This window comes from Epinephelus fuscoguttatus, linkage group LG3, assembly GCF_011397635.1.
Source record: "Epinephelus fuscoguttatus linkage group LG3, E.fuscoguttatus.final_Chr_v1".
Classification (NCBI taxonomy): domain Eukaryota; kingdom Metazoa; phylum Chordata; class Actinopteri; order Perciformes; family Serranidae; genus Epinephelus; species Epinephelus fuscoguttatus.
The window spans coordinates 13934861-13951230 of record NC_064754.1 but is presented as its reverse complement, the minus strand read 5'-3'; the positions used below and the strand labels follow the sequence as shown (position 1 = coordinate 13951230).

Genomic DNA, 16370 nt, shown 5'->3' with positions numbered 1-16370 from the left:
CATCAAGTGAGCGGCAGAACACCAGCAGATTAGGACAGATACAGTCGTATCTGACATGGAAAATGTTGATGTCACCCTAAAATATCTGATTAACATGACAGCGTCTGTATTAATATCTTCTATGAATTAGATGCTGTGAACATTTCAGGCCTGACACATTTACATATTTTTAAAAACAGTTATTTCCCTCTATGTTTAAAAAAAAATCTGCCCACTTGACCTTCGTTATACAAAATATTTCTGTCTCTGGAGATCTCATCTCAGTTTATTCCCATTTAATTTAGGGGTGGAGGAGCTCACTCGAAGATATGAATGATGCTCTGGACATGCAAAAATTTTCCTTCTATTACTCATCAACAACAATCCCACTCTCGAAATCAGTCACACCATCTGCTGGTTCAGCCGTGCCATATCCAAAGCCATCATTTCTGGAGGACTTGAAACTGCAAACACTGAGGTCGACCAAAAACACTAGGCACAGAAGACACCTCTGTTTGTCCATGAAGTGGTGCAGCAGTTCTGAGTTTAAGTTTAAAGTAGTCATTAGATGAAGCAGTGCTAACAAAACCAGTAGCCTGCCGTTGTGGTTATTGTTTCTGGTGCACGCTCATTACAAAAAGCAGCCATGGACATGTGCAAACTGAGGAGTGTACTTTATTGTTTCCCAAATGCTTCGTTGCACACTTTCACACAGATACAAAGTAACAGGATTTTTGAAAAATCCACACATCTCCGTTTTTGTGACCTAGCACTCTGTTTGCGTGTTGACTAGAGGGCAAAACATAGAGGGATGTGTCCATTTTGAAAACATCTGTATATGTGTAGACAGGGCCTGAGTCTCCCTCTTTGACACCACAACACAGACACACCACACACAAGCATCTGATAAAACCCACATGCTTTCATTTTTGATGTCTTTAGTCCAAATGGAGCGATAACTGCCTCAGACAGATAACAGTGTTTATGTTTGACAGCCATCGAAGAAGTTTATAACCAGCATCCTGATCTGATCTGATGTTTACAGAATTTTCTGCAGGGCGTAGTTTTACTGAGTGTATGTTGGGTGAGTGGGCATGTATGCCCTCATTCAAATATGCCAAACCGGGCTATATTTATTGTCTGTATCAATGAGGAGAGGAATTACACATGAACATTTAGTTTTTGTGAGTGCTACCATTAAACCTTCCTCCCAAACACCACCTCAGTTTACACTTCTGTTTTCTGCTTTACAAAGGAGGTTGGAAAGTAATTTGCGCTCAAGTGATAATGTCAAGATTTGTCCATGATTACACAGTCTGGTCTCCTCCTCGTCTTTGTCTCTGTTTACCTCCATTATTTTCTATAATAGATATTAAATTATTATTTATAGGATTCACACCTTGAAATTAAAAAAAGCTGACACTTTAAACACCCACTCCAAACTTTTGCTCTTTCATTTAAATAAAGCACTTTTATTTTCTTTCCTACAGCTTCTCCAGCAACTCCAGGTGCTCCACCACCAACAGGGACCAAGCCAGATGAGCAGCCCAGCAGAGGCTCACTTCCTGTGGGCAGCCCGAGCACAGCAAAGCCCCTCGTCTCCATCCCAGCAGCTCCCAGCAGCACCAATGCTCCCAGTGACGCAGTTACCACTGGTGTCACTGCTGCTCCAAAGCCTCCTGCAATGAGGAGCAGAGCTCTGTCACTGCAGGCCAGGAGCACTGCCACAGGTGAGTGTGTTTTACTTACTGTTCAGTTAGTGATAAGATTCAAATGACAAACTAAGGTTGCTTTTTTGTCACTCTAAGAATTACAGTAAGATAGCATCTATCAGATGCATAATATAATTAAACACTTCAGTCCAGATTCTTGAGCCTCTTTCTCACTCACTTCCCTGTAAATTACTTGGATGAACTTTCAGACAGCGCTAGTGTTTTTCACTATTCACGCGTGCACTGCATTCAGGAACATTTCCGTCTTGAGCCTTTTCACACACGCTGTTACAGTGCCGGAATAGATAGGACAAGGGACAAGCAGATGGCACTAATGCATCACTTATGGATGCCAACTGCCATAAAACTCACCAGAAGAAGAGGCAGCGGGCGACGTCTCGTATTATTTTCAGGAACATGTCAGGCAAAGAGCTGTTTTTGTCCACGTCAGTGTTCTTGGAAAGTGTTTAATTTCAACAGGTAATATTTTTTCATGATGCTAAACTGTGAACAAATGGCAGATTCGAATATGTCATCAGTAACTGGGCGTAGGGTTAGTTTCAACATTGGGGGAAACGCCTATAAAACAGGGGACTTTGTGGTCCTCCGTGAATTTCAAGTATCAAATACTTAATTTCCTGCATTCTGGTGAATTCTTATGCACCAATTTGTGAATTTACTGCGTCAGTTTTATGGTGTAAGTGCCTTACATTTTGTCAAAATAAAGTCCTCCTTTACTTTCATGTTCATTGGACACAAATGCACATGTTCTAAATACTGAGGGGGATGTGTCCCCTGCGTCCACACCCCAAAATCTACACCTATGATAAGCAGAGTCTTGGACCTACTGAGAGGTTCATGTGGAAGCCCACAACAGCATTTTGATAAATGGCCCATTCAACGCACTCTTGGGAATCTCTGCTTTGGCAGAATATCATCCTCAAACCCCTCCAAGAATAATATTCTTCTAGCAGTGTGGGTTTATGTAAAAAAAAGTTTATTTAATGCCTTTTCAGCATTTTCAGTGCACTTTTAATCAACACTGGGAAATTTGACAGAAAATATCAAAGTAAAATGTGGAAATAGATTTTTTTCAACACTCTTTAAATCCTGCTTTTAGATCTAATCTTTGCAAGTAGTTTTTTTAACACATGATTTAGTTGTAAGGCCAATGAACAATTTATTTAATGCCCCATGTAATTTTTTTTTCAATATCAGGAAGTGTATGAAGGCTGGTACCATTCTAAATGTGGACCTTTCCATTTGTCAGTGTGTATAAACCAGAGAGACATTTTTATTAAAAGTGTGAACGACTGCAACTTCCCCTCCTGCAACAGAGACTAGTTAGCAGGTTGGTTTTATAACACACATGGTGCGTACTTTTCCTTTGCATTGGAGGAGAGAATCAGACAGCTGTTTCTGTGGCGTAACACATCTGGGTCAGAGGCTGGATGACACATGCAATCCTATTACAAAAAGAGGGACAGTCACAGAGTGTAATAGAGAAACAGTGACTACAGCTGTGATGCTAGCTGTCAGACACTGAGCACTGAGTGAGGGCTGAAGGACAAGAGATAGATGGTGGAAGATACATGATCAAAAACTTAACTTCTTGCTCATTATCTGGCTTCACTGATTTCAAATCTTCCATTTGAGCTGTTCAACTCTGTGACCCAGCAGCTCTGAGGAGAGAGTGGAAACCCAGATGAGGGTTGACATGTCTTTATTTGCTGCTAAATCTGAGTGCCATCTAGTTTCATTATTCCAGAGAAGGCAGATATCTCTACGGCTGATATCACCAACACTCTGTATCTCACACCAAAACAATCTAGACTGATAAATAGCGCTGCAGGCAAGAGGAAGAATGTGTATTTTTAATTTCAGGGTGAACTGTCCCTCGACCTGCAACAGTGTAGGAGGAAACAAAGCCCAGGACAAGTTCTGCGATGAGATTTGACTGACTCCTGCGTCCTCTTCGCAGGTCTGAAGGCCCCGACTGTCACCAACCACAACACGGCCAAGACAGCCGCCGCCAATCAAACATCAGCTAAAACAGCTCCACCTGCCAATCAGGGGCCGACAAAGCAGGCATCCCAGTACCCCTTGCAAAGAAGTGGCTCGGCGAGACTCAGTCGGCTGAACAGCACAGGTAAGGATGTGTGAGAGGCAGTGTGTGTACGTGTGTGTGCAGGGCGTTGGTTGTGTGACTGTCATATTGTGTGTTGGCAAGGAGAGATGTTTGTGTGTAACAGGCAGCGGGTGTGTCAGCGGAGCAAAACCGCAGTAATCTCAAGACTCTTGGCAAAAGCTACACTGGCAAACACCCAGGGTTATCACAGCTACTGTGTGTGATTTGTGTGTGTTGACGTGTGTGGGTGCATCTTGAATGATGTTGACGTTAAAGCACCTGAAGCTGTTGACTTGTTTTATCTGGTATTCTGAAGGTTTTTGGCAGAACAACACTCAGCTTTGTACCAAGTAGTAATGATTAAAACTGTTGCCGTTAACTTTGTACTTTCCGTTTGTGTCGCATTGGAAGTGACTTTGATTTTATTTATACAAAGGTTCAGATAATGTGGCTCTTTAAAAGCCAGTGTTGGTAGGTTTTAGATTGATGCTGTTAATAGTAATGTTTATAGACATTATTTAGCTGCACGAAATACTGGCTGAGTGTTTCCAAAGGGTTGATATCAGTCATCGACAATTTAGATGAAGGGAGGACGAAAAAAAGGACAAATTTAACAGCATCAGTTTCAGACAAAAAGCCTGAAACTACCCGGTTCTAGTTTTCCTCTCACAGATTGTGAGTGGAAATAGGGAGGTGGAGCCGTACACCACCAGAACAACGTGTGTGTTGCTGTAAGACTGGCATACAAAATGAAGGACATATAATTGTGTGCCCTCTTATGCAGCATATCTGTGAGAAATATGGACATGAAATATGGACATGACATGACATATTTTACCTGTTAGCCAAAAAACTGTGGAATGTATAGGAGAGTATACCCATGTTGTTTTTAGTAACCCACCCATCTACCGTGTGGTACACCCACCCTATTGGTGGGTGTACCACATCTACCACGGTAGATGGGTACCACTTCACCACTGGTTGAGACCTGTTAAGAGCCTTTACTCTGCACTCTGCATGTGTCGGTTTGTATGTTAAGTGTGTTGTGTTTGTGGAAAGTACATGCCGGGCTTAAGATGCACTAAGAACAGAACATCCAAGTTCCATAAGAGCACATATCCTGAGGCGGTCTGCCTCCTTAACATTACAAACATCGCACTGCAGTACACTCAGCAGGTTAAATAGTTGTGCAGTACAACAGATGTTTTTAATGCACTTGATGCATTTTATCTAGATGGTTGTTTAATGTGATGCTAAATGCCCTATAGGTGCTTATGTTTTCATATGGTGCTCTAATGCGTTGGATCTTCATTCATTCATTTTCCATAACTGCTTATCCTGTTGGGGTTGCAGGGTTGCTGGAGCCTATCCCAGCTGACGCTGGGTGAGAGGCAGGGCACACCCTGGACAGGTCACCAGACTATCACAGGGCTGACACATGGAGACAGACAACCATTCACACTCACATTCACACCTACAGGCAATTTAGAGTCACCAATTAACCTGCATGTCTTTACACTGTGGGAGCCAGAGTACCCAGAGAAAATCCACACTGACACGGGGAGAACATGCATACTCCACAGTCTGTGCATTGGATCTTATGTTATCCTTTTTTTTTTTTTAGATTTTATGATCATGTGTATGGATAGAACTGAATCTGTTTTTATTTTGCCTAATGTGCATAGTGATTTTACTATATTTGTCTTTCTTTGTCTTTGTTTAAGTCAATCAATTCAATTTTATTCACAAACACAGATTAAGAAAAACACAAGTACAATGCATAAGAAATAATGCTCGAAAATAGGGGCCCAGACACGACGCAAATTGTATTTTAAAATGTGTATATGAACACATTGTCTAGATTTAAGAAAAGGAAGTGCATGTAATTTACAGTAACATTCATAACCTACAGAACTCTTAGACAACATAAATAGGAACACACGGCAAGTGGAAATAACCTTACAGTGTAAATGGATATTAGTCGTTTAGGGTGTTCATGCTTTAACAGATTTTTACAGTTATCAGTCTTATTCCATACCTGGACCTCTACAAACCAAACCAAAGCTCACACATTTAAGTTTGCATTTTTTACTCTCTATAAGATGCTTTTTTTCTAGTCACATGTGTATGAGAGGAAAACTGAGAGGAAAAAAAGTTGGAATAAGGTCACAGAGTCTGTTGTTGATCTTAAATACAGCATTATACATTATACCTGATACCATCAGTGACCTCATCGAGATAAGTTCCAGTTAACCATGTTGATATGGTAATAAAGGTATTGAATCTTAAATCTTAAATCAACAACTTTTAAGTAGTGATATGAGATCATTAAACTATGCTCATGGATGTTTACAGTTCAGCTGCACACACACCAACACACAGATTCGGGCTGACTGTCGACGTCTCAGACCCTGGAAGCTTAAGCAAACATAATTATCATCCCTCTGCAGTCTCTCTGTAATTATTCTCCTGCTCATGACACACACACGCACAGAAATTACGTTCTTTGAATTTAGAGTGGAGCCATATTTGCGTCTGAGCAGTACTTACGTTGGATGTTTTAGTACTGTTTAGTGTGCTGAAACGCTCAGTTTTCAACCAGTAAACACTCATTTGTTCACAGGTTGAATTACGCAAGCAGTCGACAGTCCAACATTTCACACCTTTGATGTCACGTGACACTAAAACTCATTTTAAAGCAGCTTTAGGAACGATTTTGGTACCAAGACAACATCTCAGCAGATACACGTGCACTCACAGACGGTGTCTTAGCATGAAAAACACTGGTCGTATTTTCTGAGGCCCATTTTTTGTGAAGTGCTGCTGGTTTCGCACGTGTGGGCCCTGTGAATCCGGGGCCTTTGCTTGCAGCCTCCCCCCAGTGTGGTGACTCTGGTGTGGACCTGGGCGCCTGGCTGCCTCCCCTCTGTGGCCGGGCCTGGAAGTCTCTCTGGGGCCTGTGGGGAGCCACTACTCACAGACATGCTGTCACCCTTGTGATGGCTTCACCACCACCACACACACACACACACACACACACACACACACACACAGAGGCAGGCAGCCTCCACTTCATAAACCCCACACATGCATTTGATTCATTCACCTCTCTCTCTCATTGACACACCGCAGCAGCCCTCAGGCGACAGTGGTTAGCAGTGTGGGCTTTTAACGCGTCCAGTGGCTTTCTTTAGCTCTGTTTGTCTCTATATGGACACACACTTTATTGATTCTTATATACACACACGGGACACTGGTTTTATTGTCCATGAGCTGTGTTGTGCTCTCAGGGGATTATTTATGTGTCACGGTTGAGTTGTAATTTTTGAGATTCATACTTCTTGTTTTAAAAGCAGTGTACCGTGCACATTTTACCATGCGGAGTTTATGAATAAAGTTTATGAAATGTTGGCTCTAAGTGGCTCAGCATCACGTATACATATATTTAATGTTTAAACATTTGTCAATATGGACATGCTACACATCGTTAGCTTGGTTAGATTCTCTACAATCAAAATATTTATCTCATTCTTCCAAATCTGGCAACATGGGTGTATCATTCTGCCGTGAAAGGTGCTTGTCTGTGTCGGTATCCTCTGCAGAGATCACTGACAAGCCTTTGATGAGTTGGGATTGAGAGCAGACTGGAGTCAAATAGTGACACATCAACACTTGGTCAGTGGCCCTCAGTGTCAGATGCTGACGCACCGTTTAGCATCAGTGTGAAGTGCTGCAGGAGGAGGCATTTTTTGACGCCCCAAGCAACTGCTGTAGTATAAGGAGGCAGAAAGTCCGCAATGGGCAGGTGTGAGGGGAGGTGGGTGTCACTTGAAATTTGTGATCTTTGACATATTAACAAAAGTTCTTATTTTAAGCCAAACCATGATGTTTTTTTCTAAACCTAACATGTTTTTGTTGCCCAAATGAGCGGGCACTGTGCATTTCCTGTGATTTGGAAAGACCGTAATTGTAAACATAAATTGACACGCCATCCCGAAGTGTCCAAAAGTGATGCTGGAGGGGTACCTAGAGCGTCATAGTTTGACCTGTTAGGTCACTCAGTACGTTCATATGCACAATTAAGCTGACCTATGGTTATAGCTTGACATAGTCATTTAATTCATCAATTTATTGACTGAAATATGTCCAACTCCAATATGATAGGTGGTGATCTGCCCCCTTTCAGCTTGTTAGTATTTGACCTTTTTCTGGTCGACCTATTTTGTCACAGACCAAACAATCAACAAACAAGTTAGCTTTGGTTAGCTAGTGGCAAACTGGTACCATGGTGGACAACTTTGTACAACTCCGTCCAAAAATGCACGGCTCTGGATGTAAATTTTGCTTCTTCTTCTGTTATGCATTTAATGCTTCTGATTTCCGGGTCAAAGTCCAGGGGCGGAAACTACGGAGCATGCACTGAGCGCCACAGCCAGTTTGGGTCTGATTGACTGTATACATGCAGGAGTAATTTGACTTCCAATTGCATTATCTGTGTGTGTTAGTCCGACTTTGAGAATTTTAATTTATTGTGATTTCAGTCAGACTAACACAATAAATCATTTTTCTCTAATGTCACATAAACATGTTTCCTGATCAAGCATCAGTATTTAACAAGTGGGGAGTGAAAATGTGCTGACCTGCGCCCATCCATGCCCACCTGTAGACCGGACTCGACAGCTGTAGTTGATTTGGAAAAAAAAATCGAACTGCCTGTAAATTTACAGCAAATATGGGGCGTAAAAGATAAGAAGCATAAATACATGTTGCAAATACACAGTGGCAAAAAAAAGAAATATAAACAGGGCGTGTAATCTGCCTTTGCAGCCAGCAAAAATACATTTTACTTTCCATCTTTGTCTTATTTCTGTCATTTTGAAAACATAGCTGAATTCCATTATTTGAGCAAAAGGCTTAGCTGCATATAAACTGTGTGTGTGTGTGTGTGTGTGTGTGTGTGCGCGCGCAAAACAAAGACGTCTGTGTTTGGCTGAAGTTTTAATAGAACACCTGCCACTGAGAGATGAAGAGACGCAGCCCGCCTCCTACCCTCAGTGTGTTTCCTCTTTATCGTGGTCCTTTCATCACATTTAACCTTGACATGATTCATCTCTGACATTTTCATCCCTGACATTCAACTGGAGACCGAGAGAGCACGAGAGACCTGAAAAATAATGATAAAGGGAGCAAGGGAGCAAGGGAGGGAGAGAGCGAGTAAGCAGTGGAGACAAATTATTCAAATCCCACCCACTCCCCCTCCCCCTCCTCCCCTGCAGCATCCCTCCCTCTGTGTGTGTGTGACTGTGTGTGTACACTGGCTTCACAGAGCTTTGCAAACAGCAGTAAAATAGAGGGAGTGTGTTGATGCTTGTCTTTGTCCGACCACTCGGCATGTGTGTGTGAAGGAGAGCTACATTCTGTGACAGTAGACACACACACACACACACACACACACACACACACACCTCCGTGGCGTGCTTCAGTGGGACGGACGCTGTGTGTTTTGCGTGTAGCAGCAGCAGCGATGGAATACTAATCATCACCGCATCGAGGATTTTCTCTCCTCCCTGACACACACACGAGTACTACCTCTCTCTCTCCATCTTTTATCGTTGGATGATTCACTACCACCTGGACGACTGTGAAGCACACAGCTATTTTTGGCGCCATTTTCTCTTCTTTTACTGGCCAGGCTACAGAAACCTTCGGTTTTTATTTTTTTGTTGTGCAGTGGCGACTCCTCGGCTTTGAATGGATGAAGGGCAGCTGGCGGATTAATGGACTCCCTTTTTTTTTCGTCTTTGTTTTTTTTAATGCTTCTGTTACACTCTGTACCCAGTCAAAATTCTGCCCCTTTAAATTCCTGTTTTTGTCCTTTCTCTGATCTCCACGTGGCCGTCGTGGAGAAGCAAGGCGCAAATTCCAGCAGCAACAATCTCTAAGTCTTTGCTGTCTTTTTCGTGTGGACTTATTTATTTCTTACTTCTCAACTTGAAGACAAAAAGAGGAAGAGTTTTACCAGAGAGTTGGGACTTCAGTTTGAAGCAACTATTGTGCGTCTAAAATTAAAAGGTGATCATTTTGTGAAAATAGGTGACAATAGTAAACAGGTCAGACAGGCAACACTGGGAATTTGGACCCCAAGGAGAAAAAAATCTGGGTCAATTTGACCGTCTAGAGGAGCAGAGAAAGTGCTGAAAAGTTCCGACACGCAAAGAAGATCCAACCCAGAAACATCAGTCGAATCTTTAAGAGAGCTGGACAACAAACAGAGACGATGTTATGGTCTCCCAGACTGTCGCTGTCCAACTTCCATGTGAAGCTGACGGCCAAAGGACTTTTCCGAAACCTTCAGCTGCTGTCGGGATGCAGGAAGAACACCATGGTCTTCCACGCAGGTCTGGATACGTACGCCACTCTCCCCCCTCCTCGTCCTCCCCTGGTCCTCCCATCATCCAACCATCGATTTTTAAATTATTGTAACACATTTGTCTTTCCAAGAGTTGATCAACGCATGTCTCAGGCCAACAGGTTGATCACTGCAGTGTGACAGGAACCTCCAAACCATCTGTGACCCCATCCATCCATCCATCCATCCATCCATTTTCCCGTCATCTCACTCTTTACCATGTGCTCAGAGTGCTAGAAAATCCTCATCCTCCATCAGTTCTTCCTCCACCATTGATGCACATGGCTGGGTGGGGTTATAGGTGGGATGCTACCACACCCTAGCAAGGAGCTAATTGTGTTCAAGACTACTCATATGTCCCTGAAAGTCACTGTTTGAATCTTCATCTTCATTGGCTGCCCCATTTCTGATTAAAACTCAAAGAATCACTGATTTTGAAAGCAGGTGTGCCAAAACAAATCCACCTGTCTGTGCATTGTGTTTTATTGTTTATCTTATTTTATCAATATTGTTTACCAGTCACCCTTTTTTGTATGTTTAACCCCTCATTGCAATCCGTCGTCCTCCTCTTAAGCTGACGGGTGAGGTTGCCTTTGAATAGAGCGTAAGGTTCAGCTTTCTTGACCATTTCTTTTAGCTTAATCTTTAGTCATGGGATGGCAAGCCTGACCCCAGATCAGCCTCAAAGGCCACTTTACCCTCTCACACCCTCCCCTCCTCCTCTTGGTCCGGCTCCTCCTGTTTTCCTACACGGTGTTGGCAGCCATTGTTGCCTCCCCTCTCTCCACCACCGTGGGGGCTTTCAGTATTGTGCATGCTGGCTACCACAGCCGCCATGGATGTATAGGGTTACAATAGGGCCGTCATTTGTCTCAACACAAGTGTGTGTACATGAGTCTGTGTGTGTGTGTGTGTGTGTGTGTGTGTGTGTGTGTGTGTGTGTGTGTTTGGAAGCTTTCTGCACGAGTGCTTGAGCAGTGGCGTGATGAATAGCTGTGGCTGCGGGCTCCTTTTAGCCGTGATACCCACGCTTAGACGGGCACCAAACACGTGACTCACATACACATACACAAACCTGAAATAGCTGCATCTGGCTTTTAGTTATTCAGCCGTTTAAAGAGCGTTTATTTGTGGCAGAGAGTCCGTCCTCAGTGTTAATGGTGTTTGTTTCTTGTATACAGGAGAGAGACAGATAAGAGATAGAGATAAGAGAGTGTGTCTTGTAAAGAACTCTCTTTGGGTTCAGCCTGCCAAGCAAATGAGATGTAATGACCCTCATGTGCCCAGAAATGTTCTTACTTTCCACACAGAATAAGTGTGCATGCAAAATTACCAGTGGATTCATGACACATGCATACCAGCCAATTTTGTTCTCACCACCAAGCGCATATTAGTGAATCAGAATCATTCTGAACTAACAGGTGCGTGCCCGCTATTTGTAATCAGCCAACTGCCACGCCCCCATTTCTCTAAATAAGGAAATATGTTTTCCCCAAGTTGTATCATGGAGAAAATGGTGCCGTTGTCACACCAGCCCAGGTCTGCTTCTCGTCAGCCAGTGCTGCTACTCGTAACTGATGTATTTTTAGTGCATTGAAAACGAATGATGAATAAATTACCACCCAACTGTATCACAGATAATAGGTTTTAAACTAATTTTTTCCTTCTTGCTAATTATTTTATGCCTTTGTCACATTGCAGATTATAGTGTAATTAAAAAATTTAATTATCACAATAATTGATGAGGATTCAAGGGCGTTAATTTCATAATTGTTCAATAGGCTGCATTTGGCAAATGCATTAGTAAATTAAGGTTTTTAAATACTGTTGTCTGTTGAAGCCTTTTTTTTAATGAATGTAGATTTACTATGCTACGCCTTTAGTTAAAAAGTGTGTGTGTGTAAATTTCCTAAGACAGCCAGGCCTTCATCATTTGTGCATACTCATGGTTTGAGGCAGAATTAAAAGAGTTTTTTATTCAGTGCTGTCACTGTATTGGTCCTGATTCTCCAATGAGAGATTGTTCTTTGTTTGGAGGAGGTTATTTAATTTTTTCAGTCTGTACTTTGACTGTTTGACTCTGATGAAGATTGAGTGTGCATCATAATGTTAGTAGTTCTTGCACCTTATTAAATATTTAAGTGAATCATGTGCTCCAGTATCTTCTGTGGGTGCAGTCCCTGTGAAGCAGCTCATTGAACTGTTTATTGCAGTTCTAAGTTTGTTTGCAGAGGACGCGCAAATTCAGGTAAAAGAGATTGATGAATCCTAGTACGCAAAATGTTTGTAACCCTGATTTAAGGAAGTATTTCACCCCTGGATAGATGATCTATTTATGAAACTGGGCTGCCTATGTAGTGGAAAGACGTAAATACTTTTCATTGGTGCAACATGACCAGAGAAAACAGGAAAGGGCCTGTGGGATACACTTTTGCTCAAGAGGTAGAAACCTACAACTACCAGAATGCACTGCACCACACCGGAGCATTTTTCTGCAGGAAACAATATGGTGGGCAGCTGGTATCAAACGATTTAAAATTGTAGTTAAACCGTGAGCTTAAATATGTTTCTGAAAATATTTTAGGTGACAAACAGGCAATGCAGTAACGGAGTCTTGGTTTATATTTGATCGGCACTGGTTAGTTTTACTGTCTGATCTGAGTTTGAGAGAGGGAGACTGTGAGAGAAAAAAGAGGTGGGTCACTCTCTTGATCCACTTCTACACTCTTTGTGTTTACCACAGTCCATTTACACGTACTGCCCACATTGTTATGACACAGAGCTGGTTGAAAATCAGCAAACTATCCTTTTAAGCACATATTTGTGTGAACGGACTGTTTGTAAGTGAGGCCCAGTGTTGGCATTATGTTAGAGAGAAGTTTCCTTCTTAGTGTTAGTGTTGCTTTGTCTGCTGTGTTAGCCCTGTGGTCTGAGCTGAACACAAAATAAGGCAGTGAACTAGAGCTGGATATTTAAACACATCAGTTAAGCTGTTAGTGTGTTTGTTTGTTTTTTACATTACATATGTGCATGTGAACGGATTAAAACAAGAAAGAGAATAGCCTTAAATTAAGAGCTGAGATAATAATCCACAAAGACACCAGAGAATTAAACCTTAATGTGTTTTGCTTATTACAAGGAGCAGAGAAGCTAAGCTAATGTTTCTCCAAGTCTGACTTCTTCAGCAGCTTCACGTGGGTTCTGCCTTGTGCGTCTGCCAGTATCATTAGGCCACTGGGCTTACTCTGAAGCATTAATTTCTTTCATGTGTCTTGGCTAAATTACTCACTAATTCTCTCATCATCTTTGACAAATCGTCTTTATCCATTTAAACTCTCCAAATGATCTGCATGTTTTTTCATGTTCGGCAGCAAATTATCTACAAATCAGCTCATGTTCTGCAGACAGTGTTTTTCCTCATTTGAGAACATGCTGCTCCCTTTCCTCCTCCAGCTCTCTTCCTCTCTGGCTTGTACTGTGTGTATCCCTGCTGGCCCATCTGAGCGCGGCAGCACGTGTTTGGCTGCAGTGTGTTTTCTCAGTCTGAGCTCCACAAACCCACTTCCCTGCTGCACTGAAATGTAGGTTAGAGCAGGCTTTAGTCACCACATGTGCGCATCCACACACACTCAGCAGAGACACTCGAGCACGCTGCACAACGGTTCAGCTGAGGCTGGCTAGTCGTGCAAGCTTTAATCTGATGTGGAGGTTGTTGTTTTTTTCCCTAATGTGGTGGCAGATGAGGACATTAGAGGTTGTATCTGCTGGAGTGGAATATTCCCACAGGCTCAGCAGAGATGTACAGTAGATTTAGGCTGCAGTATTCTTTTATATTTATAAAACTAGGTAGAGATGTTCTCCGTGGAGATCAAGGGCAGCCATGTGCACATCTGGTGCTGCATCTGATCTGGAAACCTCATGTGAAATGACTAACAGTTGTTTTAAACAGTTTTTGCCTCCGAGTCCAAAAACTGCTTTATGTTTCACTCCAAAAACAGCCGGTGGTTGAAGCGGTTAAATTGATCTTTACATTAATGTCGCGGCAGTTGTTTAACCTCTTCTTTAATGACGAGCAGGGTATTATTTTCAAGCTAGAATTTCTATTTTTGGCCTCTTTTATTTAACATGTGGTTTTTGACTCTTCGGTCTCTCTCAGTGGGATGCATTGCCAATGAAGTGGTTTGGCTCACCTATATGACGATAATCATTCAAAGATCTCTCCTGTGGTTTGCTAGAACTTTAGTTTTATGATCTCTGACTAACTGGTTAGATACTCTCCGCTGCAGTGTTACCAATTCATAAGGTCATGCAGGGCTACTGGATGTTTCTATCCAACTACCAAACCAAATGTAGAAAACCTTTCAAATGTCACCAAAATGTGTTTTTGTTAAGAGTAATAAGAACAAAAAAACATTTTTAATGGAGCTGTATGTGATAGTCAGAGCATTAAAGGGAAAGTTCACCTCCAAATTAAAAATACATATTTCTCCTCTTACCTGTAGTGCTATTTATCAATCTAGATTGTTTTGGTGTGAGTTTTTGAGTGTTAGAGATATCGGCTGTAGAAATGTCTGCCTTCTTTTGAATATAATGGAACTAGATGGCACTCAGTTTATGGTGCTCAAAGCACCAAAGAAATACAACAGCAATGTTTGTTCCCAGAAATCATGACCCGGTTACTCAAGATAATCGACAGATTTTTTTTGAGAGCAGTTTCAAGTAGGAACTATTTTTACTTTCTAAAGAACTATACTCGCCAACTATATCACTGCGCAGAAGGAAGTTTGCATCTACTCATGAATGAGTGCTCGTGACAGCGTGAGATGTAAGCAACGGCGTCCTCAGCTGAGCTGTTACGGATGTTTTAACACTTAAAATCTCCAAATCTGCCTTTGTAAAGGTGAATTCATAGTTGTGTGTAGGCTCTACACAAAGTGTACGCTGTAGCCTACACAATTGGCCTACGCCGTTCTGAACCTTTATATTTAAGAAGAAGAAGATATACTTTATTAATCCCCAAGGAGAAATTCATTTTTTATATTATATACACACAGGCCCAAAAAGGACCTATACATGCATTAAATGGAGAGATGTCAGACTGAGGGGGCTGCCTTTGACAGACACCCTGAGGAGTTGGGGGTTCAGTGCCTTGCTCAGGAGCACCACGGCAGTGCCCAGGCGGCAGGGTGGCGCCTCTCCAGCTACCAGTCCACGCTCCATACTTAGTACATACAGGGACTTGTACCGGCGACACTCCAGTTCCCAAGCCAGGTCCCTATGACCTGAGCTACTCTGCCGCCAATGGTTGTACAGTGGTGTGTTGCAGTTACACCTCCAAACACTAGGTGGTGGTGGAGTTTCTATGCCATGTTGAATTTCTGTAGTGTAGTAAAGACTGATAGATTTAACTAACACACCAAAAACGCACATAAAACATGGCTTAATAGCAACAATATCATGCTAATGTAGCAACAATATTATGCTAACGTATTTAGCATAAGCCTGGTCAAATTTCATCTTCTCATATAAAGTCAGGATAAATCACACAAAAGACTTAAATTGCTTATTTGTGGGGGCGTATTGTGATCACAATTTATTGTTTCTTATCTGTGAACAAAAGTAAATAAAAGCCTTGTTTCAGCTGAAGGCTACAGGGTGGGGTACGCAGCTACACGGTTTCTACCATGTTGAACTGATGATGTACCTACATGGTAGGTACATCATCAGTTCAACAAATCCCGCTTAAACCGTCACTATTATCAGTGTTCCTTGTTTTTTTGCATCATTGTTTATAGTGACAATAGACAAGTCATTGCCAGAATTGCCAACACTGCCTCTTCAGTGCATTTTCTTTTAAATTCAGTACAAGACAATATGCATAGATATACTTGGATAGAAACCAGTTATCATTGTGCGGTGAAGTCCATCTGTCTGTCAGTTTGTCAGTGGTCAGTGGTGCCTCCGCTGAGGTTTCCCTGTCTCTGCTGCATTCAACATCTTTTTGTACAGCTGAGAAATAACAAGAGCTCTCACGGTTCAGCTGATCTGACACATGTGGAGGGAGAGTAAAAACATCAAGCCGTCTGTCTTTCTGTCGTCATGATCGATGACATGATTGTTAGACAGGTAGACAAAATGGACA

The 16370-nt window shown here is 42.2% G+C and overlaps 1 protein-coding gene across 3 annotated transcripts in view; it reads left to right on the top strand.

Annotated features, from left to right (window-relative positions):
- LOC125885054 (microtubule-associated tumor suppressor 1 homolog) overlaps positions 1-16370 on the top strand; it is a 96956-nt gene that overhangs the window by 45963 nt on the left and 34623 nt on the right. For all 3 annotated transcript variants that reach the window (XM_049570442.1, XM_049570433.1, XM_049570454.1), the window contains 2 exons: positions 1470-1709; positions 3673-3840. In XM_049570442.1, coding sequence (XP_049426399.1) covers positions 1470-1709; positions 3673-3840 — 408 coding nt within the window. The remainder of the gene's footprint in view (positions 1-1469; positions 1710-3672; positions 3841-16370) is intronic.